This window comes from Gaeumannomyces tritici, assembly GCF_000145635.1.
Source record: "Gaeumannomyces tritici R3-111a-1 unplaced genomic scaffold supercont2.1, whole genome shotgun sequence".
NCBI lineage: Eukaryota > Fungi > Ascomycota > Sordariomycetes > Magnaporthales > Magnaporthaceae > Gaeumannomyces > Gaeumannomyces tritici.
The window spans coordinates 1,602,008-1,626,718 of record NW_008804545.1 but is presented as its reverse complement, the minus strand read 5'-3'; the positions used below and the strand labels follow the sequence as shown (position 1 = coordinate 1,626,718).

The window sequence follows — 24,711 nt, the reverse complement described above, 5'->3', positions numbered from 1 at the left end:
CGTTGACAACAACCAGGTGGCCGCTGCCCGCCCCGGCAAGGGCGAGGCTGAGAAGGCTGAGAAGGCTCCTCCCGCCCGCGAGGGCGGCAAGGCCAAGGTCCGGCGCGATGTTGTTGGAAGCGGCCAGAGGGTCAAGGTCACCACCATGTTCGTTCGGTCTGGCATCCCGGCCTGTGAGTAGTGGAGCCCCCACACACCATAGGGTGACCCTGAGCCGCGAGCTTCTATAAAAATAACTTGTGCTAACTTTTTTTCGGGACTCGTAGCCATGCAGAACTCTCCTGAGCTGGCCCGCCGCGCCGTCCCCGTCGCTGCCGTCTCTGCCCCGAAGTTCTCCTCTAGGAGTGACGCTCTCGATGCCGTCAACCTGAACGTTGACGGCGACAAGGGGCTTACCATGACGTTTGTCGAGACTGTCGACGACGAATGAGAGGCCTACCGGGAAGGGCTATTTCGGCTGGGGGCCTCTGCAGCGCAAGAGGCTCCCTGTTGTCATATGGGGGACATAAAAAAAAAAAATCAAAACCCCCACCCCAGCGTTCCCATGGGTGAAATGCGCCCGCCGCGCCACCTTATGCCTTCGTCCACGATACACCGACGAGGAGATTTGCGGCTTCAGGGCGCTTTCGCTCGACCCAGAACCCGTCACGCTCACACGAATAATGTTGGGCTGACGAGGTGGAAAGATCCGTGGGAATGGATGGGTGGTCAGCGGGTCTCGACACCAGTAATGTACAAATAGAAGGCGTGGCGTAATGACTTTTGAGGGTTTTATCTGGGGGTTCTCCTGCTTTGCTTTTATTCTGTCACGCTTCTCCCTTTGGTCCCGGTTGCTTGTTTTACACCAGCGGAGGAGCATTTTTTCAATACGGGCTTTAAAAAGAACATTTGGGATACCGAGTCTTGTGCAAGAGCATTCAGTGAGAGAAGACGAATGCGCCCCCCCACCCTCAAGCCAAGTGGGATGAGATGGGACACCAAGAGGCAAACTTCCCGGGCACGCTACGCCAAAGTGACAGGGGGGCGCCACCATACCTGACATGGGGAAAACCGGCAACGAACTGAATTTGCAATCAAGACGGCAAGTCGGGGGGCAAAAGAAGGGGAGGGCGCGGCCGCCGTGCCGTGGCTGGACGGTCCTTCCCTGTGACAGCGGCTACGTCTCGGTCAGGTCACGTCACGTCTCAGCCTCGCGCGCCCATCCCTTGCATCGACTTTCCAACGAGGCTTGCACCTGCACGCGCGCCTTGTCTTGCCTACTTCCAAAACAGACCTCCCGCCGGGGAGAGGGAACCCAGGACGTTGAAGCAAGTGGGGTGGTGGTGGTGGTGGTGGTGGTGGTGGTAGTTATTGGACGGAAGAGAAATCTCGGCTTGAGCTTCCTCCTCCCGCTGTACCACCACCACCACCACCACCACCACAACCATATCCCAGGAGACGGGTGACGTGGCCCAGACGCTTGGCGCCGACGTCTGGCTCCCTAGGAAACGTCGGACTCGGGATGGCACGGCGCCAGTGGCCTGGTAGGAGGGTTGGGTGGCATGATAAAGTTCGCTTGGCAGTCAAGACCAGATTTCTTTTTCCTGCTCTTTTTTCTTCTATTTTTTTTTTTTTTTTTTGCTAGGCGTCGGGGAAGTAGAGCGAGCAAGCTAGAGGGCGAGGGCTTTGCGACGCGGCGCCGATCAGTTCGACGATCCCGGCCGGGCCTGGTCTGGCCCCATATTGGCCTCGACGCGGCCTTCGGCGGAAGGAGGAGTCTAGCCATAGCCGAAGGGGGGTTAGGCAATGCCTGTTCCCAGAAGGGAAGGAGAGAAATCAAGCGCGGGTTACGAATTCCTTTTCCGGGCGCGTCTCGTAGCCAGAAATCGAGGTTTCCCCACACCACGTTTCGCCTGTTTCTCGCGATGGGCCTTGTGACTTGGCGGCAATGACGGGATCATGGACCATGTGCAAGGTCCGGACGTATGTACACATGCACGCCTTTCACAAAAAAAACACAAAAAAAAACCCAGCCCGAGCAAGCGCCACGGATGAAACCTGACTCTTGTTCATTATCTATGCTCTATGTACATGGTTGAGTTGCGGGAAGGCGATGGACGGGGTAGGTACTAGGTCTATTCTTACAAGACACCTGTCTCGTTTACGCCGTGCGTTACGTGGGCATCGGCTCGTCTGCGTGGGCGTACGCGCGTTCAGGCATCCCACTTGCTGTACGCCTTTTGCTTCTGTCGCGTGTTCCATCCGAGCTTGCCGCTGATGCTGTTGACCCAGTCCTCGCTGCGGCGGCCGGGCGCCTGGACCGAGGCGAAGGGGTACCTGCTGGCGCTGATGGTTACGTAGTCGCCCGCGTGGAGCTCGATGCGCTCGCGGCCGTCGAAGCTGGCCCACGAGCCCGTCCGGGCACAGTAGGGCACGCCCACGCGCAGCACAATGGTGTCGGGCAGGATGATGGGTCGGAAGGAGAGCGTATGCGCGCAGATGGCCGTCACCAGCATCACCGGGTTCTCTGGGTGGCAGAGCGAGCCACCTGCGGCTAGGTTGTAGGCTGTAGAGCCTGTAGGTGTCGACACACATATACCATCCGCTAGGACGGATGTGAAGTGCTCGTCGTCGCCGAATATCTCTAGATATGACATGGCTGAAGGCCCAAAGCATCACGTTAGCAACCTTGATTCCTTCCACGCCGAGCCGACAGTATGCCATCCGCCCAAAGGCCCGGGGATGCATAAAAAGGGGGTGCTGTCTTTCTCACTTGGGTTTGGCCCGCGGTCGATGACAATCTCGTTTAGTATTTCGTATGTGCCATCGGGCCTGTGTGTGTGCTCATCCTCCTTCTCCTCGCCTATTAGCTCTTCCACCAGATCAGGCTTGGGCTCGTCCTGGACGGACTCGGCATCTCCTGTCTCGGGCGCAGTCAGGACTGGCTTCTTTTTCTTCTTCTGACTCCTCATGATGGTGCCTTCGAACCGGAGCCTCAGACCCACAGTGACACCGTGGTTGAATGCTGTCGTCAGGGTCTCCTTGTATTCGTCAAAGTCAAACTTGGTGAGGAAGCCGAGGCTGCCGAGGGCAAAGCTCAAGACGGGTGGCACAATGCGCTGGAAGAGCCAGCTGGCGTAAAGGACGGTACCATCGCCACCGAGCGTGATGACAAAGTCGAAGGTATGGGGCCGGGTTTGACATATCTCCTGGTCCCAGTACCTCAGCCGACGCGACAGATTGGCACCGGCCTCCTCGTCGGCGGGATCTCCGGTGGAGTTGTATTCTTTCTGCAAGTTTTCCAGGAGGCCAGGGGCATCAAACAGGCTGTTGTCCTTGAGCGACCGCTCGACGTAGACAGTGTACCTCACGTCGCGGTCCTTGTCCAGGAGCCAGCGGGTGAGGTCGCGGGTCTTGGGGATCAGGTCTTCATCATAGATTTTGGTGAGCAGAAAGATGGTCTTGACCTTGAACTTGAGGCGCATGCTGCCGAGACGCCTGCTGAGCTCGCGGACGCCCCATGCCATCTCGCTCAGCTGCTTCTTGGTCAGGAGGCGGCTGTGAAGGGCCTCGTGCTGCGACGCGATGTCCATCTCGGACTTGGACTGGGAGATGCCCTGCTGCCAGTGCTTCTCGTCGACCTGACCGGCGTCGCTGCTGTCGCTGGGGACCTCGAGGAAGTCTAGACGGCGCTTATAGCTGGCGCTGGCACTGGAAGCAGCACCGTTTCGAGGCGTGACATGGCCAGGGCCGCCCTCGCCGCCGCCGCCGCCGCCGCCGCCGCCGCCCTTGGGCTCCACAATGCGATTCAACCCCCGCTCCTCCGAGGCATCGATGCCGTGGGCATGCCCATGGTCGCGGTCGTGGCGGTGGGGGTGGTGATTGTCCACGCTGGCCCTCCGCTGGCCCTCGAAGAGCTGATGGACGATGCACTGGGCCCTGTCGTGGGGCAGGGGCTGTGGCTGAGATCTGCGCGGTCTGTGTGGTGTCGCGTCCGCCGCCACGAGCGAGCTCTTACGTCGGTACGGGTTGGTCGGATCGAACAGAACCTACCACTCGAGGGTCAGCGGAGAGGGGAGTACTCTTCTCGGACTCGCCGACAGCCGGCCTGGCAGCAGGGGCAGGCAGTAAGTACCTCTACAGCCTTTTGATCCTCGTCGCTGGCGCTGGAATGGCCGTCTTCAAAGGATATGCGCTTCTCTACTGGCGAGCTCTTGCCCCCCATCTTGGCGGGAGCCTTTTTTTTTCGTGTTTTTTGAGGCTGCTACGTAAGAGATAGGTACTGACTGGCACTGGCTGGTTAGGTTGCTTCGCGGTTTATATGGTGGGGATGGCTGCTGATTGAGTTTGGGTGGGGAGAGCTTCCGCCCGCAGCGGGGACCCCAAATGCTGCTGATCCAGAACAATGACGCTATTTCTTGTGGGGTAGCGGGTCTGGTGGCTGCGGCTTGGCCCCGTCCCAGTTTTCATTTTGTGCTTTCAGATCTCATCTGGTGTTGCCTTTTCAGGTCTTCCTCAGGCTTGCATTCCGGCCACTGGATTTGCAGATGTGCAAGGTGCAGCTTGACGTGTACCTATCTACCTAGGTGCTTTTTCCTACCAGGGTGGTAGGCACGAAGGTATCCATGTGATGCGGCTGTGCCGCCCGGGTATTTGCTGTGGCCTGCTTACGCGTCAAAGCTGAGGTTGCAGCTGCCCCTTGTCGCGAACCGTCGTTGTAAACCGATTGCGAAGCCCTGGTTTGCAACATTTCACCTGGACATGTTCGCACCTAAATAGTTGATAGATGCAATCTACAACCATGTCACAAAAGCAAAAGGATTCGGACTTGCCTCACAGCGGCGGCAGTGCTGTATTGCGCTGGAGGAGGCTGACGACGGTCGCTGCCGCCGTCTTGATCGCTAGCTTCTGCCTCTGGCAGCGCTCGCCGACGAGCCCATGGCCTAGCTTTGCGTCTCCCAAGACCCCCAGCGACGGCTACACGGACTGGGACGCCATCGCCCCCAGCGAGAAGCTCTCTTGGGTCCCATGCTTCCGCTCGTACCCCGGCGACTTCCTGTGTGCCCGCCTGACGGTGCCAATGGACTGGAACCGGCCCCTGAACGCGTCCGCTGCCCACCCCAAAGTCCATATCGCAATGGTCATGCTGCCCGGCGACGGTCATTCGCTCGAGTCGGGCCGCTTCGCCGCCTCGCCCGTCATCATGAACCCTGGCGGCCCTGGAGGCTCAGGCACCAGCGCCATGCTCTCCGCAGGCCTGGCCCTCCAAGCCGTCGTCGGCCGCCACCACGACCTGCTGAGCTTCGACCCGCGGGGCATCGGCGCCACCTGGCCCCAGGCCGACTGCTTCCTCGACGACTTTGCTCCCGAGGACCCTCCCACCCACGAGGAGCGCAATGCCGCCCTCCTCCGTCGCCTGACGTCCAAGCTGGAGACGCAGGTGATCGGGCTTGCCAACTCGACCGACAGGGCTCTCGCCCTGACCACCGCCCGCGCCCGCGCCCAGTCGAAGCTCTGCAAAGCGAAGGATGGCCCGGACAGCATCTTTCGCTACGTGGGCACCCCCAACGTCGCCCGCGACCTGCTCGCCATAGTGAACGCTTGGGACGCATGGACCGACACGCTGGGCGCAGTGGCAGCTCGTCCGGAGCAGCCCTCGGAGGACACACGGGGGAAGCTGGTCTACTGGGGCCTCAGCTATGGCACCGTTCTCGGTGCCACTTTTGCATCCATGTTCCCCAACTCGGTCGGCCGCCTCGTCCTAGATGGCGTCATGAAAGCCGACATGTACTCCAGAGATGTCTGGGCCGACGCCCTCGCCGACACCGACTCGGTTCTTGCCTCCTTCTTCGGCTACTGCCACGACGCCCAGGAGAGGTGTTATTTCTACCGAAAGGGCGACGGCCCCGAGGCCATGGCGGCGCGGTACAAGCGCCTGATGGCCCGCCTCGAGGAAGACCCCATCATCGTGATCCCAAACCAGGTGCGCATGCCTATGCTCCTGCGCGCCTCGGACCTCAAGACTGCCGTTTTCGGCATGCTGTATTTCCCGGTAGCCACCTTCCCCACGCTCTCCCTCCTGCTCTTCATCATTGAGAGCGGACTTGACTTGAGCCAGCTCGTGGTGCCGCCAAACCTCGCGCCCGTTTGCAGTGCCACATACGCGCCCGTCCCATATCCCGAAGATAGCCAATTGGCGATTATGTGCAGCGACCGGCGCCATCATGTAGGTTTGGTTCCTCTGGTTCTCGTCTTATTACACTGTCTTGCACCATGTTGGCCAGAGTGCAAAGCCCCAAAGCCCCATAAAGGATGACGCAAGTCCCCTTGCTGACCACGCACTGTGTTTTTCACATCGCCAGTGGAAGGAGAACCTCGCGGATCTGCAGGTCGTTTTCGAGGAACTGGCCCGAGTATCTGCATTTAGTGATTTTTGGATGCTTATAATGGCCACCTGCGCGGGCTGGAACATCGACCCAGTTGACCCTCCCGAGTTCAACCTCGGCGGTTTCCCCGGCCCAGACAGCCCGCCAGTCAACACCTCCTTCCCCGTCTTCTTCGTCTCAAACACGTACGACCCCGTGACCCCCCTGGAGGGTGGGCTCGCCATGAGCCGCCGGTTCGCTGGCTCCGGGTTTTTGGAGCTTCAGGCCTCGGGACACTGCACCTTGGCGGCCGTCTCTCTGTGCACAATCGCCAAAATCCGCGCGTACCTAGACCGAGGCCTCGTCCCGGACCCGCCTGTCATCGATCCCGCCTCGATTTCCGGGAGCAACGGCGGCAGGCCCACCGGTCGCTGGGAGACGTGTGAGAGCAACGAGAAGCCCTGGAAGCCTTTCGACGGCCGTACGGGGCATCTCGGCATCAGCAGTCTGCCGGAGCCGGATGTTGTGGCGGCGGCGTGGCAGCAGGTTCAGCAAACCTTTCGCAAGCATGTAGGGAGCCACCTTCCTACCTCGCCATTGCTGGGGACCGTTCTCGACATGGACGCCAGTCTCGCCGCCGACCTCTTTGAGAAGCTGAAAGTCGGCCCCGCTGCCGACCAGGCGGAGAGCCCAAGCACGATTAGCGAATTGTAAAAGGGGGCATATTTTGACCGTAGGAAGCACAGCGGATGTCTTTTCAAAGGCATCATGTACACACCGAAGTATATGCACATGACGGTTACAGGAATGTGTGAAATACAAAGCGAGATGTCGATCCTCTTTTCCTCTAGAGCCATCCAAAAACCGCCTAGATTATGCGGGCTTCTGAGCGTAAAGAACAAAGCTACGTGATACGGGCCCCAAGCTGTTGTCAGTGGTCAAGTTGCTTCCACCCAGGCCGCTGTTCCATGGGAGACCGACAGAGACGCGAGAAAATAACTTACATGGACCAATACGCGTGGTATCTGCGATTTCCAACGTCCTTGCGCACGTCGACGAGGAAAAGTTCAACCGCCTCGGCAGACCAGCCCAGCACGCGGGTGAAGAGGGCCATGGTCATGGCCTGCAGCCCGGACGACGTGACCTCGTACACCCAGGATCCTACAGAAGGAAAGAAGAAAAAGGGCCGTTAGATCAACACTCTCGCTTTCCGGGGAGGAACGTCGTAAACCTTACCTAGCTCCTTGTACTTGGGGTCTTTGGGCCAGGTATTCAGGGGCCACTTGAAGTTGCGCTCGACTATGTTGACGAAGCCCGTCTGCTCCAGCACGGCCTTGTGCTGCTCCGCCGTGAGGAGCTGGAGGCCGCTCTTGGCGGCGCCTTCTTGCCATAGCCGGCTCCACCGGAGAAGCGCCGAGTCTGCGGGCAAGGAGTTATCGTCAGACCCTATGGGGTAGTTTGGCTCGAACAACTCGATGTAGCCACCGGGGGAGAGGTTGCTGCGGGGGGACAACGGGATATGTCAGATGTTTTTTTTCTTCCGCCTTTTCATTCATCAACAGTCAGGCTCAATCTTGAGAGCGGCGGAACTCACTCATAAGCCTGCCGGTAGAGCTTGGGCCACTCTTTGAGGGAGCCCGCCAGCGTGCGGACATAGATAAAGTCAAAGGGCGCGGTGTATGACCATTCTGCTTCCAAGTCGTCGACGTAGAAGCCCACGTTTGGTGGGACACTAACGGGAGTGAGGATATGTCAGCTTTTCCACCGTCCTACTGACATGACCGCTTTAGGCTGAGAGAACGTACAACGAAGGCTGAATAGGACTGAGATCAATCCCGATAACCTTTGAGAAGATGGCATGGTTGTAGATGGTTAGAGAGAAGGACGCGACTGGGGGTTTGATCCATTGTGTGGACATCCTAATTTCCACTCACATGCGCCTCTGGGTGCTCGTCGGCTATTGAAGATGAGAGCGGAGACTGTCAGAACAGGCTCGAAACGGTCTACCCTCCTTGTAGAGAAGGAAATGAGCTTACCAAAATCCATGGCCCAGATACCCGTCCCAGTGCCAGCGTCCAGGACCCTGCTGACATGTCTTCCATCCTCACCGATAGGGGCTAAGTGCAATTTGCCTCCCAAGGTCAAGAGAACAATGTTGTGTTGCAGATCTATAAGCAACTGCGGTTAGCAAGCACTCGCTTTGGGCCGGTCGCGTATAGTTCTAGGGCACTGAACATACCCAGTCGCTCGATCTCAGCCTTGTTGAAGAGTAGTGTTCATTATCAGTGTCTTGTGGTAGATACAAAGTCATTCTCCCCAAGGTGCTACCCAGATGAGGGGCCTTGGTTACATACACCATCGTTTGGCAGGACATATGCTGTGGTTGCACATGGTCAGTCTCAATAAAAGTGCCCGATATCTGGAGGTGGGAAATCCATTGAAGGGTGCCGAGTGGATACTTACAACCCTCCTTGTAAGCATGATATGTCCGGCCATTCTCGTGGCGAAACCTCAATATGCTCGAAGTGATGGACTCGCTGTCAGAGCCGAGCGATTGCTAAAAAAAAAAGAAGAATGTTATAGCACGGTTAACTTCCATGGTTGCTCCTATGTGGCAGTGAGTGTCAAGCATTGTTCAGACTCACCACGTCGAGAGCAGAGTCTGTGTCGGACTGATCAGGAGCCTCGTCGTGTTAGCGTAAGTCGGCTCGGCCAAGGGCAGCAGGCTTGCTTTCTCGTCGGAAAGAAACTGCAAGAAAAGATGCTACCCTGTCGGAAGTGTCGGCCTCAATGACTGGACCGACCGCAGATTCACCGGGAGGGGAGCTGGACATGACTGCCCAGGGTCAGCGACTGTCGGGCGGTGTCGATGCCTTTCCTAGGACTGAAATAAGTATGTCTCGCTGTGATCTACCCGTAGCCGCCCGCTGATCACGGCGCCAGTTCAGTCTGTTCGGAGAGAGGCCAATACTACGCCCGAAGTGGAGCGTCATCACCGACGGGGGTCTTTATAAGCGTGTCCTGGTTAGTATCAGTTGGTGGAATAAAGAAAGGAATCAAACGGTATGTCTATTGCGGGTGGGGGGTAGCCACGTGGACCGAAACCGAAAGGGGAAAAAGCTAGAAGGGAGGGATGCAGGATTTGCGCTGGTTCCGCACCCCTGTGACACGTTATCCCATCTTTATCATGGCCTGTGTGCGGAATTCCAAATGAGAGAGAAAAAAGGGATAAAAATAAAAGGCACGTTGGTCAGATCCATGGACAGCTTGGCTGCGTATCGCCGCCCTTTCGGGTTATCGATTTAGCATCCGTCAGCGGCAGCCATCCGCTCACTCGCTGTCAATGTTGGAAGGGATGCGCCACCATCCATGCCAGATCGTGCCCAGCACAAGCACACAGGTTTCTAAAAATGTGCAGCTCGGCGCTAGCTGCCATGTATTGCTCACCTTGGAGTTGCTGCTTTATATCCACACGCATTTCGGTCTCTTGTTCAGCCCTTCCATCATCTAGCCCGCCCTTGAGGTTACATCGGGTAATTGAGCTGGGGGCGCGGGGAATAACAGCAAGCGCCGCCACCAACCCCTGCGCGACGACGGCTGACAGGCAGCCTCACTGCAAATATGGCATGATATCCGGGTAGGATCCGCCCATCGAAAAGCCAGCTCGGCGAGGCCGCAGGTTTCCATTTCTGTTTCCTGTCCCGTTGTCGTCCAAGGCCGAGCAATCATGGAAACAATCACGGAAACGGCCACCGCCAAGACAAGTCAACGGGAGACAGAAGCGGCCCCGGCCACGAGCAGAGAGTGCGATTTCCAAGGCATGTTGCCGCCGCCTACCTAGTCGCTAGCTATCCCTGCGTCTGAGGCTGTCGACAATCATTTTCCCAAGGCGTCCGTGATTCAGCCTTTGTCAGCCGCTTTGCTAGAACCACCTAGGAAACAAACACCAGGATGCTGGCGAGGCTTCGTGATAATCGTCCTTGGAAGCTTCCGCGATTTGCGTAATGTGAAGCCAATCCGTCACCACTCCTCGAGCAGCTCTACATGGTCCACCACAAGAATTCGCACGTGATGCTGATGCGGGGATGCTGCCATTTTGTGGCGTTGTGGCGCACCCGAGCCGCAATTGGAGACGTCCAGCCTTGATCGATTGATGCTTGCGAAATTTTGTCGAAAATTCGATGCGCCGCAACCACAACGTCGACGACCATTGAGCTTGGAACTGGGTTCCAGATACCCTCAATTCCTCTAGTCTCTCTATTTTTGGGGTCCCCAGCCCAATCATTGCTCGTCATTGTGTTGGGTTCTTCAACCCCCACCCACAGCCATGTCGGCTTCGTTTAGAACCCTCGCGCCCTTCGTGCGGACGGCGCGGTTCGCGCTCAACAGATCTGGGGCAAACCCTCTGCTATCCCTCCAGCGCCAAACCCAGTCTTCGGTCCTCAACCTGCGGAGGGGGTACGCCGTGTTCGAGAGGACCAAGCCTCACGTCAACATCGGTGAGGATAATTATGAGAACTTGGACTACTACCCCTCTTGGCCCGTCTATAACTGACCACCCGTCCAGGTACCATCGGCCACGTCGATCACGGAAAGGTGCACTATGCTCTGTCTCGTCCTGGCTTTATGGAGTTACACTGGCTTTGCCATAGCATTGCCAGTGTGCTGTCTGCATGGAAAGGCTGCTAACCCCGCTTTCCTGGCCTATACAGACCACTCTGTCCGCTGCCATCACCAAGAGGCAGGCCGAGAAGGGCCTGGCAAACTTCCTCGAATATGGCGCCATCGACAAGGCACCGGAAGAGCGGAAGCGTGGTATCACTATTTCAACGGCGCACATCGAGTACTCGACCGACAACCGCCACTACTCGCACGTCGACTGTCCCGGCCACGCTGATTACATCAAGAACATGATTACTGGTGCCGCCAACATGGACGGCTCCATCATCGTCGTCGCTGCTTCGGACGGACAGATGCCCCAGACCAGGGAGCATCTACTGCTGGCCCGCCAGATTGGTATCCAGAGGATCGTCGTCTTCGTCAACAAGGTTGACGCCATTGATGACCCGGAGATGCTGGAGCTCGTCGAGATGGAGATGCGCGAGCTGCTCACCTCGTATGGCTTCGACGGCGACAACACCCCCGTCATCATGGGCTCCGCCCTGTGTGCCCTGACGGACAAGCGCCCCGAGATTGGTCAGCAGAAGATCGACGAGCTTCTGCAGGCCGTCGACGACTGGATCCCTACCCCTGAGCGCGACATGGACAAGCCCTTCCTCATGTCGGTCGAGGATGTCTTCTCCATCGCCGGTCGTGGTACCGTCGTCTCGGGTCGTGTCGAGCGTGGCGTCCTCAAACGCGACCAGGACATCGACATCGTCGGCAAGTCGGCCGAGGTCACCAAGTCCAAGGTCACCGACATCGAGACCTTTAAGAAGTCGTGCGAAGAGTCCCGCGCCGGCGACAACTCGGGTCTCCTGCTCCGCGGCGTTCGCCGCGAGGACGTCAAGCGCGGCCAGGTCATCGCCGCCCCCGGCAGCATCACGGCCCACAGCCAGTTCCTACTGTCCATGTACGTCCTGACCAAGGAGGAGGGCGGCCGCCACACCGGCTTCGGCGAGAACTACCACCCCCAGATGTACGTCCGCACCGCCAACGAGTCGTGCACCCTCACCTGGCCCGAGGCCCACGCGGACAAGTCCCAGATGGTCATGCCCGGCGACAACGTCGAGATGGTTGCCACCCTGCACTCGCCCCTCGCCATCGAGAACGGCATGCGCATCAACGTCCGCGAGGGCGGCAAGACGGTCGCTACCGGTCTGGTCACTCGCATACTGAAGTGATCGTGCCTGCCGGGCCTATATCACGAGGCGGTGCTTTGATCTGGGGGCTCCCCTTCACATCCCTTCCGTGCCGAGCGTTTCTTTGCGACGGCGGTCCTTCAGGCTGGAGGCAAAAGGAATCTTCAAAATGGGGAGGGTTACCAAGGAAGAGGAAAACAAAAATAGCAGGAGTTAATGTTTTGTAATGTTGTGTACATTACGGACGCCGGCACGCGTCCACCACGGGCCGCTCCGAGCCACATACCCTGCTTCTTCCTGTACTATATGTGTTACGATGTATATCAGCCCCCGGACTCATTCATCTCCTCTCCTCGATAGCCATGTTCATATACTCGCATACCAGGATATGATATGTATATAGAAGGTCAAGTTGCGACGTCGACGGCTATGTGACAACAGTGACAGCGATTTCTTTGACCGCTTGGTGACGCATGATGGATCAAGTTTCCACCGGTGCGCCTGATGACTTGGCACGTCATTGCTTCAATGAGCCATGCAAAAAAAAGGTAGCACCGGCTGTGGCGCGTTGTGCCATTCTCACAAGACCGTCATATCTAATAATACAAGTCCGGAACGCCTCGAATCTCTCATCATCGCCAGCTGCATCGCACATGGCACCGAGACCTCTGGTTCCATGGTGAGCTGGCTGAGAGACTAGGCCGATGGCGAGGAAAGCCGTGGCGCTGTCGACACTTCTGGTCCGCAGCCATGTTCAGCGACGTGGGAGCGATCAAGTGGTCTTAGGCTAGGTTGCTTCAAGAGGAGCACAAGGGCGCAGAATGTCATATTTTTTTTATCATCCGTCGTGGTCAAGCCAATGATTCCGATTCCATTTCCGATTTGTGAAATAAGACCAACAAACTCCGATGCCGGCCGCAGAAGAAGATCGCTGCCGCAGATGATTCCCCAGAGGGTGATGAAAGTTTTAGTACCGAGACCTGGGCGCCAGGGGACGTCTCGGCTTTCCTCGTCCCTCCCATCTCCGTACGCCGTATATGCCCGCCACGCCGTTCTGGGTATTCGAATTTAACGGTGCTGTGTGATGAATGGAGAGAGTCAGCATGGCCCTTTTGTTCCACATCCTCGCTTTCCTCTTTTCTGGTCCCTGGTTCGCATGTCTCCTGGGTGTATCGGGAGGACCACAAAGACTCTGGGAGGTGAGGGTTGTGTGCGTGTTCACTGGCGCGGGAGGAGCGTACCTTGACGAAGCCAATGTCGGCAGCCTTCTCACGGAAGCACTGACGGCAGATGTCGAGGCCGTACTTGCGGATCAGACCGGCACGGTGGGTGCAAACGCGGCTGCGATTGAGAATTCCCCACGTTAGCAACCATATTCAGCGTCTTTCTCTTGACCTCTCGCCTCGCATTGTCGTGCGTGCGCGCCGCCCCGTCTTCCCCTCCTCCCTCCTCTTCAGGTCCCTCTTCCAACAGCCCTCGCCAGCGACAAAAGTAAAGGGGCCTCGTACCAAGCGCGCGCGCCCTTGCCGTAGCTCCGGGGGCGGGAGTTCCAGACGCTCTCGTGAGACATTTTGACGGGTTTTTGGTGCGAATGTTGGGTTTGGTTCGCGGTGATGTCGGTCGGAGACTGGTTGTTTGGTTGGCGTTCAGAAAGCTGTGACTTGGCCCCCTCTGTGGAATTTTGGTTGGCCCTTTTTTTTTTCTGCTTGTGTGCCTAGGACTACGTTTGCAGGGGTCTGTCCTCCTGGCTGTGCCCAGTGGTTTGATGGCGCCACGTGTGGCTAGTATCGTTTGTCTTTGGTGGGGTTGCTTGATCGGAAATATGGGCCCAAAATCTGGAACCCCCATTGGGGCAGACTGGGGCGGGATTGGTGGCGTGGCGTTCAAGTGCAGGGGAGCTTCCCTCGCCTCACTGACGCCGCCGCCTTTTAGAAGCTCCATTTCCGAGCATTAGGTGGAGGCAAAGTGTCTTCTTTGCTGACCTTCTATAGCGTGTACATTGGGATTGATTTCCAACCACGCTTCCAGAGCCTATAGCTTGAAACTCGCATCCAGGATCGCAACAAGCTTCATTTCATTGTCTTGCACCATCCTCTGCCTAGGGCTTCCAGCTATCCACAACCATGGCTCTCCCCAAGAGCTTCAGGCTCTTTTTGTTTGCTGCCCTCGCGGCTCTCGTGGCTGCCAAATCCGATGTCCTGGATCTGATCCCCTCCAACTTCGATGATGTCGTCCTGAAGTCGGGCAAGCCCACGCTGGTCGAGTTCTTTGCCCCCTGGTGCGGTCACTGCAAGACCCTCGCCCCCACGTACGAGGAGCTCGCCCAGTCCTTTGCCGGCTCCAAGGACAAGGTCCAGATTGCCAAGGTCGATGCCGACGCTGAGAAAGATTTGGGCAAGCGCTTCGGCGTCCAGGGGTTCCCGACGCTCAAGTGGTTCGACGGCAAGAGCGACAAGCCCGAGGAGTACAACGGCGGCCGCGACCTCGAGACCCTGAGCACCTTTATCACGGACAAGACGGGAGCGAAGCCCAAGCGCAAGCTGGCACCGCCCTCGAGCGTCAACATGCTCACCGACGCGACCTTCAAGAAGACCATTGGCGCCGACAAGCACGTCTTTGTTGCCTTCACTGCTCCGTGGTGCGGACGTAAGTTGGGACCCGGCTGCCTCTGCAAAGTTCTGCTGAGTCGGGGTTCGTCCCTGTGCTGACCCCCCACTTCCTGAAATCTAGACTGCAAGACCCTGGCCCCCATCTGGGAGGACCTCGCGACCACCTTCTCCCTGGAGGACGACGTTGTGATCGCCAAGGTTGACGCCGAGGCGGAGAACAGCAAGGCCACGGCGCAGGACGAGGGCGTTCAGTCGTACCCCACCATCAAGTTCTTCCCCAAGGGCAGCAAGGAGGCCCAGCCCTACAACGGCGGCCGGACCGAGCAGGACCTGGTCAAGTTCCTCAACGAGAAGACGGGTGCCCAGCGGGCTGTTGGTGGCGGCGTCGACGCCACCGCCGGCACCCTCGCCGCTATCGATGCCATTGTTGTCAAGTACACCGGAGGCACCTCGCTGAGCGACGCTGCGGCCGAGGCCAAGAAGGCGGCCGCGGACCTCAAGGAGGAGGCCCAGATCAAGTACGCCGAGTACTATCTGCGCGTCTTTGACAAGCTCAACAAGAACGAAAACTTCGTGTCCAAGGAGCTGGCGCGTCTGGAGGGGATACTGAAGAAGGGCGGGCTCGCCCCGGCCAAGCAGGACGAGCTGACGCGCAAGACCAACGTTCTCCGGAAGTTCGCTGAGAAGGTCGCCGAGGAGGCAACTGGCAAGGATGAGCTGTAGTCGGTCCGCCATGTCCAAGTCTACAACGAGCCGCAAGGGGTTCTAGTTGGTGTTATCGGGTATAAAAGGGAACTGCAATCTCGGGTCATGCTAGCGATCATATCATGGGAACAGTGATGCTCATCGGGGTTGAAAAAGGCTACCCATGCGGCATATGTAGATGTTGATATCACGTCTTATGAAACGAATTATTTGGACCGAAGACAAGAATAGGGCACGCGCACACAACTCTAGCGGTGACCGGCTGTCTTTGTGACACGCGAAAATCTGGCCCAGATTAACAGCCTCTGTGCGAGGTGAGAAAAAGACAAGGGAGGAAGTACAAACAGCCGCCAGGGGTGTTGCGCCGTAGTAAATTCGATAACGCCGGTGACCCTGATGTCACCCCTTCTGTTTGCCGAAACAAGTGCGCATTCTCGCGCATCTATCTAGTCATGATTACTTGGAGCCTGCGCTGTTCTCGGCCTTTGCGGCCAGCTGTGCTTCTAGATTGTCTAGTCGCCGTGACATCTCGTCCACTATGGGTTGGGGGGTCAATACGCGCAAAGACACAAGCGAGCGCGCCCTGCTCGGAAGCCACGAGAGGATCGGCGAGCTTACTCTTTGCAAAGATCTCGCTCGACACGCCGGCGAACTTGTTGGAGAGAGTATTTAGGAGGTCCTCCAGCTGCGCGGTCAGCTCGCCGCGCGCATCTTCGGCCTCGGAGTTTTGCTGCTGGAAAGGTCAGCCTGAACGCGCGCCTGCTTCCGCCGAGTTGGCACGTCCGTGTGGGTGCGGCGCTGGGGTGCTTGGCCGGGTACGTTTGACTTGACCCAGGCTCCTCATGCGGATTCTATCCAGTTTGGTACTTACAGTTGTCTGGCTGGGGTCGTTGTTATCGTTGTTTGACGACATCTTCCCTTTACCCGTTTTTTTTTTTTTTTAAATTCTTTTCTGCTCTTTGCTTTTTCCCGCGCTGGGCGTCCGGCGGGTGGCTTCCTTTTCAGGGGGTGCTGTGTGCCACGGGCATGCGTAGCGACGTTTCCTCTGGTGATCGGGGAGGTTGCAGGGAGGTGCGAGGATGGGGATCTCACACGTGGGAGTGTCTAGAGGTGCCTCGTGGCTAGTATCACTTGGAATTGTCGGGGAAATTGACGAGACGACGGATGGAAGTTCGCACAATGCGGAGCGTTGTTCGCCGATGTGACAGCAAGGCGTCTGTCGGGGGGGGAGCTGCGACGCCACCCCACCCCAGCGGCTCCAGTGCATATTGTTTGATGGGACCCCGGACAGGGGTCGTGCAGCGGTGTGGGTGTGCGCGGTGGGTGCCGAGGGCTGCCTGCCACGGCTGACGTCGGTGCTGTGGCTCAGGCGCGATCCCGGAAAGCCACACGCAAATGTCGTCGGCTGGATGGATATCCCCGACCTTGGATCAATCAAATCAAATCCTGGCCGAGACAGCCCCTCACGCGACCCCATTGCTGTCATCCACAGCGCCCGACACGCCACTCACTTGACCTCCTCCGACCCTGCCGAACCGTCGACAAGGTGCCTGAAATCCCAAGACAGACACACCGCACCCATCAGAACTGGACTGGATCTCGGCCCCTTTCTTGCCTGCGCGAATAAAGGCCGGCCGCCGTATTTCCACACCCTATAGCTCCTCCTACCATGGGTCACTCATAACCACCGGTCTTTCTTCAACTGCGTGTTTTTGGAGCCGAGCCTGCCGATTCCAGGGTCGCCGGAGCTGCAGGCGGGATGCCTCCACCACAGGACCACGCCCGCGTCGTCCTGCTGATCGTCCTGCTCCTCTGGCTGACCTCGGCCCCCGACGCCGGCCCCGGCATAGTAGCCGCACCCGCCATCCTCGCCTCCCGCCTCGAGCGCCAGCGCGCTGCCCACCGAGTCCTCAACAGCACAAAGTGGGGTGACTTTTCACCGACCACCCCGGCCGACGGCGGCGCCAAAAAGTACCTGAACGTCACCGGTTTCCGCGAAGAGGACGGCTACGCATGGGCGGACCTGGGCCACTTCAGGGAAAGGTGTCTCGAGTGGAGCCGCAGCGCGTTCCCTGCAGTCGTCGGCAGCGACGCGGGCGACGGCAGCTGGGACCTGGGGCGGGCGCGGCCGACATGGCGCAATGCGACGGGCATAGTGCACGGGGAGTGGGTGCGGCGCGAGGGGTCCGAGAAGCGGAAGAGCCGCGACTACAACCTGACGCAGATGGCGCCCACAATACTCTGGACGGGGCACGAGTTTAACAGGAACATCACGGGCGCCGAGGGCAAGATGCTCCTGCGGGTGGAGGACAAGCACAGATCGGTGCAGGTGCAGGACGATGGCGCGGGTGCAGGCGGGGACCAAGCCAGCACGGGCGGCCTGGTCAGGGAGGTTTCGGCGCTGGCCAGCATCGAAGACGTCCTGGGCACGGGGAGCACCTTTGACGTGCGGCTACACGGCGTCCACTGGCCGGAGCAGGGCGCCATGCTGCTCACGACAACGAGCGACAAGTTCGGCGGCATCTTCGGCCTGCCGCACCTGACCCCGGGCCCCAACTTCTTCCGCTCGAGCCAGAAGCTGCTCAACGAGACGACGGGTGAGGTGCTGTTGCGCAAGGAGAAGGCCCGGTTCGGCGACTTGAGCAACCCCTGGAGCTCGTACCCAAACATGCCGCACGAGACGTGGAATCCGTCGCCCCACTGCGAGCTGGTCATGTTCGTCCAGGTGCACCCCCTCGAGACGGACCCGCTCGCCGCCATGGTGGGCTTGATCGAGGACGAGCTGAGGTTCCCGACGGGAGCGCCGGTGCCCGCGACGCCCGATCTCAAGATGTCGACCGTCATCTACTCCCCCGACTGCGCCTTCTTTCTCGAGTCCAAGGGTCCGCCCGACTTCACGCCCGCCGACGGGAAGCACCTGGTGGGGATGAAGGACGAGGTCTACGCGCACTCGGCAAAGCTGTGGCTCGTCACCTTGGCGGCCGTCATGTTTGCTCAGGTCCACCTGCTCAAGACGCAAATGCGTGAGTCGTCGACGCCGTCGACGCTGGGGCGTGTGAGCTTCTGGACCGCCGGAATCATGGTGCTGGCCGACGGCATCGTCTTCGGAGCCGCCTCGTTCTGGAGCCTGTCGGCCTCGGCGACGCTTCTGCCGTCCCTCCTGCTGACCTTTGCGGGGTTCATCAGTATGACTATTGGCGGTAGCTTCTTGTACGAGGTCTACAAGGTGCAGGAGCCAGAGCGGAGAAACCGCGAGAGGGAACAGACGGCTGCCAACACTGCTCCTACGGCCCGGGAAGCAGCGGCCCGGGCCGCGACAGCTCGAGCGGCGGCGGCGGCGGCGGCAGCGGTAGTGGCGGCCCCTGTACCGGTAGTTGAAACGCCTACTCCACGGCCGCCATCGCCGCCGATTATCATACCATCCGATCAGGATATCGATGCTGAAATCTTCGAGATGGAGAACGCAGGACCAAATGCCAGCCTCCTGCCTACTACAGCTCCCGGTTCAAACACCACGGGAGGCGTCAATACAGCGACAAGCCAGCAGCAGCCCACACCGTTTTCCGCTATTCTAGGGCGGTTCGTGCTGTTTGGCCTGATGCTACTGTTTCTGTCGCTTGCAGCAACCTCATGGTGGGCATGGGCACGGTCTGCCTATGCCAATATGCTGTCTTTTGCGTACCTCTCGCTTTGGGTGCCACAGATAGCACGCAACGTGGCGCGCAACTCTCGTCGGGCCTTTGCCTGGCGTTTCACCATCGGGCAGTCGGCTCTACGGCTGTTACCCGTGGCTTACTTCTACCTCCGCGAACGTAACATAGCGTTTGCGCGACCCGACTGGAACGCATTTCTAATACTCGCCGGTTGGCTGTGGTGCCAGATATGGGTTCTCGGGTTCCAGGACGTGCTAGGACCGCGCTTCGGGGTGCCCAAGGGATGGGCGCCCGAGGCATGGGACTACCACCCGATCCTGCGCGAGGACAACCTCGAGGCCGGCGGCCTGCCAATGGGCCTCATGGGAAGCGGCGGCGGCTCGGCATCGGAGCCGGGCAGCCCCGTGGCCGGGCGGAGGCGCTCGTCGGTCGGGGGAGGGGACAAGGACAAGGACGGCGGCAGCAAGCACACGCGCATGCGGGGCGTCGACTGCGCCATCTGCCGTGAGGTGCTCGAGGTCCCCGTCATCCGGGCGGGGCACTCGGACCCGGCGGCCGGCGGGGTCGCGGGCGTGCTCGCGCGCAGGCAGTACATGGTCACGCCCTGCCGGCACATCTTCCACAGCGAGTGCCTCGAGGGCTGGCTGCGCTTCAGGCTGCAGTGCCCCATCTGCCGGGAAGACCTGCCGCCGCTATGATAGCTAGAATAAGCGCTCCTCCTTTATACACCCCCTTTTCTCTCGGATTATTTGGATACACAAACCTGCATATCTCTGGCTTCCTCCATACCAAGCCTGCTCGGTACCTGATGATGTTTCCCGCGACCATTGGATACTTAGCTAGGTAGTCAAGGTTTTCCTGCTTTGTCGTCTCTCACATGCTTTCCCGGCCCGTCATCCCAGCCGCCCCCACTCTCCCCCCGCCGTGCCGCCAACGTGCCGTCGGCTAAGGCTGCGCGCCGCCATCAATCACACCCACTATGCCAGGGCGCCCCTATGAGGGAATAGGCCGTTAATCTCGAGCTAGCGGCAGGATCGGTGCCGGTTTCTCCCACGGGCCTGCACGTGGCCCGTAAAGCGCGCACGCCGAGCCACGCTGGAGGTGCGGGCCCGTTGCCCTGGAGTTTGACTTGCAGCAAACGTCAACATGCAGCAGAAATCAGAACCTCACGGGCGAGAACAGCCAACGATGGAGGAGAGTCATGTAATATACCCCACAATGACGACACTGGAGGGGCATCCCACGCTGGGGAAGGCCGACCGAGTTGCGACCTCTGTGTCTCCCCGTCGTCCAGCGAAGCAGGCTCTGGAATCTCGCCAGAAAATAAATACTAGAAAGCGCGGCACTACCAACTTCCCCTGTCAGGGTCTTGGAAAACTCCCACTCCCACCTTCTCGCTTGTCTATCGGCTACTTCACTTCGGGTCCATCTGCCCTTCGTGCTTCTTTCCTTTCTGCTAAGAGAACCTTCTTCTCGGCGGGCCAATTCCTCTCATAGGCGGGCTTCTACATACTGTCGTTCACACTTGGGTTCGTTCCTCCCCCTCACCGAGTCTTGGATTCACTGGGAAGAGCCTGCCTTCAGTCGTGTCTTCTTGTTTTCACCTATGAGGCCATGCTTTTTGCTGCTGCTCTCGATTGATGCCAACACATTTCCCGCAATCTACCTCTACCCTCTGTCCCTATCTGAGCTCTTTGGATATCGCCAACAATTCGGCGAGACTTGGCTTATATTAGACATACGGTGCTTCCGCTGGACCATTGAGCTGACGGACGCTAACCCTCAACAGGCAATCCCGCTCAACATGTCTGCGCCAGCCATCAAGGCTCTTCTGTTCGACTGCGACAACACGCTTGTCCTGTCCGAGGAGCTCGCGTTCGAGGGCTGCGCCGACCTGATCAATGAAATCTGCAAGACCAAGGGGCTGGACCTCCCGCCCTTCTCGGGCGAGACGCTGATCAAGGAGTTCGTCGGCCAGAACTTCCGCGGCATGATGGGCACGCTGCAGAAGCAGCACGGCCTGCAGCTGACGCCCGAGGAGCTGGAGATGTACGTCAAGCGCGAGGAGGACGTGGTCATCGCCAAGCTCAAGTCGTCCCTGCGCCCCTGCGTCAACGTCGAGCCCGAGCTCAAGCGCCTGGCCGACAAGGGCGACCACACGATGGCGGTCGTGTCGTCGAGCGCACTGCGGCGCCTGCAGGCCAGCGTCGAAAAGGTCGGCTTCGCGCACTACTTTGACGACCGCCTCTACAGCGCCGCCACCAGCATCGACCCGCCCACGAGCAAGCCCGACCCGGCCATCTACCTCCACGCCATGAGGGAGCTGGGCTTCAAGCCCGACGAGTGCGTCGCCATCGAGGACTCGCGCAGCGGCACCCTGAGCGGCACCCGCGCCGGCATCAAGGTCGTCGGCTACGTCGGCCCCTACACCCCAGACCTCCAGCCCATGATGGAGCAGACGCTGCGCGAGGCGGGCGCCGTCGTCGTCATGCGCGACTGGAGCGAGTTCCCCGCCTGCCTGGACAAGATCGCCTCGGGCGCCATCTAGGACGAATGGCGCGGGATCCTCCGACGTTATATAGCCCAGGCGGCCAAGAGCAAGAGGTACGTCACCCAGCCTGTCTCTCCTCTCCTTCTGTTCTAGCCCACCTACTTCGGTCATGTTGCTGATGTGACTGTTCACTCGCAGTGGCTCATACACGAGCGACGAGGATCAGGCCGGAAGCAGCCGGCATGTGGCGGCGAGCAATGAGCCTGTTTTTGGACAGGTTTGCGTCAGTGCGAGGCGACGGAACTTTTCCAGCATCACAGAAATCATTGCCCAAAGGGCGTCGGGGGGATAGATTTCCCAACAAAAACCATGTGTGGCTGTCCACCTGGCCTCTTTTTTTGTCTACACTTTTTGTCTACACTTTTTGTCTACACTCTCAGCTACCAGCGCTCTGGGGTTTTGGTCTTTCGACTTTTTTTTCGATACCAAAGACCGTTTGGTTAAGATATTCAGCCACTCTCTTGATTGTTCATCCCATCCTTTATCTCTTGTTATACCAGGAGCGTGGTGGCTGTTATCCCCTAGAGGTAGATCGTCACCAAGATGCCATGCATCAGACATTGGTAGAAACGTGGTCAAGAGAAAGAATTCGGTTGCAGATGTGTCGAGTTTTGGTTTTGCAGCCACTTTTTTAGCACTTCCATATAGTTAAAGCGGCAATGCATCGTCGGATCAGTTCTGACGATTCCAACTAATCATACAGATGACGACCCCTGATTTTTTCCTTGCACGCAAACAGCCTTCCCAGCTCAAAACGGAGCTCACTCCCTCCAGCCCATCAGAAAGCTGTTGACGCTCTGCAACGTCGCGCGGCTGGGGTTGGCCTCGGGCATGGCGGTGACGATGCGCCCGAGCTTCGTCCTGATAAAGTCCTTGGTCGGGCCGGGGCGGCAGGCGGCGTCCTGCTGCGCGGTGGTGGTGGTGGTGGCGGCGGCGGCGGCGGGCAGGACGTCCCCCCGGTCGTCAAAGGAGCGACAGGCCAGGGCCAGGGCCACGCCGACCGAGACGTCGCGGCCGGACTCGCACGCCACCAGCACCCTGACCGAGGCGGCGCTGCCGCCCTCTTGTGTCGCCGCCGCCGCCGCCGCCGCCTTCTGGACAAAGGCGCAGATGTCCGGTAGCGCCTGCCGCAGGTTGCGGCTCGCGATCTTACCCTTGCCCAGGCCTACCTCGAGGGTCGTCGGCGACTTGGCCCACGTCTCGGCCTTGGTGACGCATGGGAGGAGCGAGATGGTGAGGTGTGTCGTCGTGGTCGTGGTCGTGGTCGTCGTCCTCGGTTCGGGGAGGGCGGCGGCGGCGGCGGCGGCGTCGTGGTCGGCAGGCACAGGAAGAGCAGAGACCGACAAGAAGGGGGTCAGGTGCCTGACGGCTGCTGCGGCGGCGGCGGCGGCGGCATCCACGGGCGGCGCCTCGGCCACGAGCTCGCGGATCAGGCTCGGCAGCCCGGCCTCTGGCGCGGCGAGCAGGCGGGCGGCGTTGGCCCAGAAGACGGGCGGGGTCAGGCCGTGGGCCCAGTTCTCCGTGTCGTCGCCGGCGCCCTGGATGTAGCCCGACTCGCTCATCTCGGCGCCGGCGACGCGGCGCGAGCTGGTGCAGCAGATGACCGGGTGGAAGGCCTCGAAGACCTCGACGACCGGCGGCGGCGGGTGGCCGTCGCCGTCGCCGTCGCCGTCGTCGCTAGTGCTGCTGCCTACGTCGGCGGGGATCACGGATGCCGCCGAGAGCGGGGCCAGAGGGTGGCCGTCGTCCTCGGGTCGGTTGATCCACATGGGCCGCAGGGGCTTCTTGAGCTGCGCGGCGAGGGCCGTTAGGTCGAGGCCGAGGCGCTCGAGCGACGCGACGAAGTCGGGCACCCGGGCCAGCATCTGGCTCCGCTCCGAGTCGGAGACGGCGTTGGGCGGCACGAAGAGGCCGCGCTGGCTCTCCGGGAGGTCCGGGAAGAGGGCTCGGTTCAGGACGCAGCACCATATGGGGACCGTCTTGCTGAGCGCGTCCGGGATGCCTGTGAGGGATGCCGGAGGGAGTCGGGGAAAGAGGCCGTCGTGGTCATGGTTAACAACATGTGCGTGTCGAAGCTTGATCTAGAAGCGGATATATAGGGGCACAATGGAACGTATGTATAGTCGCAATATATTGGCAGAGGCAGAAGCCGCTTCACCTTACGTTTTCCTCTCCGGGTAGAGTCCACAATGATGCATCTATACGTAAATCAAGCACGGCAAAAAGTCACGACGATGACCCAGAGTCCGGTCAGTCAGCCAGCCGAGGGTCGAGGCCCAACACGCACGACGACTCCGCAATAGGGGGCGCTCCTCACCCATCACAGCGGCCGATCAAGGGCAGCAGGTGCAGGTTCAGGCGGCGGGTGCTGAAGCTCCACTGGCCGGCGTGGCCGTCGGTGCTCTTGAAGTAGGCCGAGGCGGCCTTGAGGCGCGGCTCGACGTACCAGCTGCCGCAGCGCTCGTTGGCGACCAAGGGTCGGCCCTGGACGGCGGCCGCCCCCGCGACGAAGCGGGCATCGTCGACGACGGAGCGCAGGCGGTTCCCGACGCCGAGGTTGGAGCGCTTGAGGTCGCCCAGGATACGCGAGAAGTTGTGGTTCGCCTGCTCCGAGAAGACGAGGTCCGAGACGGAGAGATGTTGGGCCGCCATAAGACATCAAACGAGTGGGGTTTGTTTGAACGCGGGTAGTTGCTGCTACTATTGCCGTTGTTTTTTTCTCTCTCTGTCACACAAACTGGACGCCGCTCGCCGTCATGAAGATCACCCACACCTATTTCCAATCCCGCAATTGCCCCTCTGAGCTCGTGCTTTTACCCCACCTCTAGACAGAGATAGGTACCTGCTTCATGCCTTGTGTTTTGGCATCACATCACCATTTGCTGCCAGCGGCTTCATTGGCGAGTACTGCCATATACCTCCTATTCCTACTCCTATTTTTGTTCATCTTTCTGTTCTCATCTTTATCCCGATTCCTATTTCTAGCACGTCAACGTCACTCAAAGGTCTGGGTAGAAAACAATCGAGCTTTTCAAAAATCCATAGAAT

The 24,711-nt window shown here is 59.4% G+C and overlaps 11 protein-coding genes across 11 annotated transcripts in view; 6 read left to right on the top strand and 5 right to left on the bottom strand.

Moving 5' to 3' along the window:
• The window catches only part of GGTG_00509 (hypothetical protein), a 2,780-nt gene extending 1,880 nt beyond the window's left edge, over positions 1 to 900 (top strand). The window contains exon 4 of the mRNA XM_009218258.1: positions 267 to 900. Coding sequence (XP_009216522.1) covers positions 267 to 430 — 164 coding nt within the window. The 3' untranslated portion in view covers positions 431 to 900. The remainder of the gene's footprint in view (positions 1 to 266) is intronic.
• Positions 901 to 2,027: 1,127 nt separating this feature from the next.
• Positions 2,028 to 4,267, bottom strand: GGTG_00508 (ATP NAD kinase). Its single transcript, XM_009218257.1, has 3 exons — positions 4,115 to 4,267; positions 2,753 to 4,028; positions 2,028 to 2,638 (listed from the first exon to the last, which is right to left on the bottom strand). Exons 1-3 carry the CDS (start codon positions 4,202 to 4,204, stop codon positions 2,193 to 2,195), a joined length of 1,812 nt encoding a protein of 603 aa, XP_009216521.1. The 5' UTR covers positions 4,205 to 4,267; the 3' UTR covers positions 2,028 to 2,192.
• Positions 4,268 to 4,682: 415 nt separating this feature from the next.
• Positions 4,683 to 7,199, top strand: GGTG_00507 (hypothetical protein). Its single transcript, XM_009218256.1, has 2 exons — positions 4,683 to 6,205; positions 6,342 to 7,199. Exons 1-2 carry the CDS (start codon positions 4,766 to 4,768, stop codon positions 7,056 to 7,058), a joined length of 2,157 nt encoding a protein of 718 aa, XP_009216520.1. The 5' UTR covers positions 4,683 to 4,765; the 3' UTR covers positions 7,059 to 7,199.
• Positions 7,034 to 9,529, bottom strand: GGTG_00506 (hypothetical protein). The gene is made up of 12 exons (XM_009218255.1): positions 9,113 to 9,529; positions 8,990 to 9,016; positions 8,808 to 8,901; positions 8,699 to 8,721; positions 8,584 to 8,602; positions 8,381 to 8,512; positions 8,279 to 8,301; positions 8,150 to 8,187; positions 7,939 to 8,076; positions 7,581 to 7,843; positions 7,349 to 7,505; positions 7,034 to 7,248 (listed from the first exon to the last, which is right to left on the bottom strand). The coding sequence occupies exons 1-12, from the start codon at positions 9,176 to 9,178 to the stop codon at positions 7,218 to 7,220; spliced, it is 1,011 nt and encodes a 336-aa protein (XP_009216519.1). The 5' UTR covers positions 9,179 to 9,529; the 3' UTR covers positions 7,034 to 7,217.
• Positions 9,530 to 10,478: 949 nt separating this feature from the next.
• On the top strand, positions 10,479 to 12,581 carry GGTG_00505 (elongation factor Tu). Its single transcript, XM_009218254.1, has 3 exons — positions 10,479 to 10,843; positions 10,912 to 10,940; positions 11,057 to 12,581. Exons 1-3 carry the CDS (start codon positions 10,672 to 10,674, stop codon positions 12,185 to 12,187), a joined length of 1,332 nt encoding a protein of 443 aa, XP_009216518.1. The 5' UTR covers positions 10,479 to 10,671; the 3' UTR covers positions 12,188 to 12,581.
• Positions 12,582 to 13,213: 632 nt separating this feature from the next.
• Positions 13,214 to 13,715, bottom strand: GGTG_00504 (30S ribosomal protein S14p/S29e; the record flags this gene model as incomplete). Its single annotated transcript, XM_009218253.1, has 3 exons — positions 13,214 to 13,222; positions 13,387 to 13,486; positions 13,654 to 13,715. 3 exons carry the CDS (start codon positions 13,713 to 13,715, stop codon positions 13,214 to 13,216), a joined length of 171 nt encoding a protein of 56 aa, XP_009216517.1.
• A 360-nt stretch (positions 13,716 to 14,075) lies between these two features.
• On the top strand, positions 14,076 to 15,714 carry GGTG_00503 (protein disulfide-isomerase erp38). The gene is made up of 2 exons (XM_009218252.1): positions 14,076 to 14,791; positions 14,876 to 15,714. Exons 1-2 carry the CDS (start codon positions 14,269 to 14,271, stop codon positions 15,475 to 15,477), a joined length of 1,125 nt encoding a protein of 374 aa, XP_009216516.1. The 5' UTR covers positions 14,076 to 14,268; the 3' UTR covers positions 15,478 to 15,714.
• GGTG_00502 (hypothetical protein) lies at positions 15,514 to 16,672 on the bottom strand. The gene is made up of 3 exons (XM_009218251.1): positions 16,331 to 16,672; positions 16,078 to 16,189; positions 15,514 to 15,995 (listed from the first exon to the last, which is right to left on the bottom strand). Exons 1-3 carry the CDS (start codon positions 16,370 to 16,372, stop codon positions 15,916 to 15,918), a joined length of 234 nt encoding a protein of 77 aa, XP_009216515.1. The 5' UTR covers positions 16,373 to 16,672; the 3' UTR covers positions 15,514 to 15,915.
• Positions 16,673 to 17,218: 546 nt separating this feature from the next.
• GGTG_00501 (hypothetical protein) lies at positions 17,219 to 19,810 on the top strand (the record flags this gene model as incomplete). The annotated part of the gene is made up of 1 exon (XM_009218250.1): positions 17,219 to 19,810. One exon carries the CDS (start codon positions 17,219 to 17,221, stop codon positions 19,808 to 19,810), a length of 2,592 nt encoding a protein of 863 aa, XP_009216514.1.
• A 1,106-nt stretch (positions 19,811 to 20,916) lies between these two features.
• On the top strand, positions 20,917 to 21,660 carry GGTG_00500 (hypothetical protein; the record flags this gene model as incomplete). Its single annotated transcript, XM_009218249.1, has 1 exon — positions 20,917 to 21,660. One exon carries the CDS (start codon positions 20,917 to 20,919, stop codon positions 21,658 to 21,660), a length of 744 nt encoding a protein of 247 aa, XP_009216513.1.
• A 451-nt stretch (positions 21,661 to 22,111) lies between these two features.
• On the bottom strand, positions 22,112 to 24,450 carry GGTG_00499 (initiator tRNA phosphoribosyl transferase). The gene is made up of 3 exons (XM_009218248.1): positions 23,981 to 24,450; positions 23,827 to 23,861; positions 22,112 to 23,665 (listed from the first exon to the last, which is right to left on the bottom strand). The coding sequence occupies exons 1-3, from the start codon at positions 24,313 to 24,315 to the stop codon at positions 22,425 to 22,427; spliced, it is 1,611 nt and encodes a 536-aa protein (XP_009216512.1). The 5' UTR covers positions 24,316 to 24,450; the 3' UTR covers positions 22,112 to 22,424.
• Positions 24,451 to 24,711: the final 261 nt, after the last annotated feature.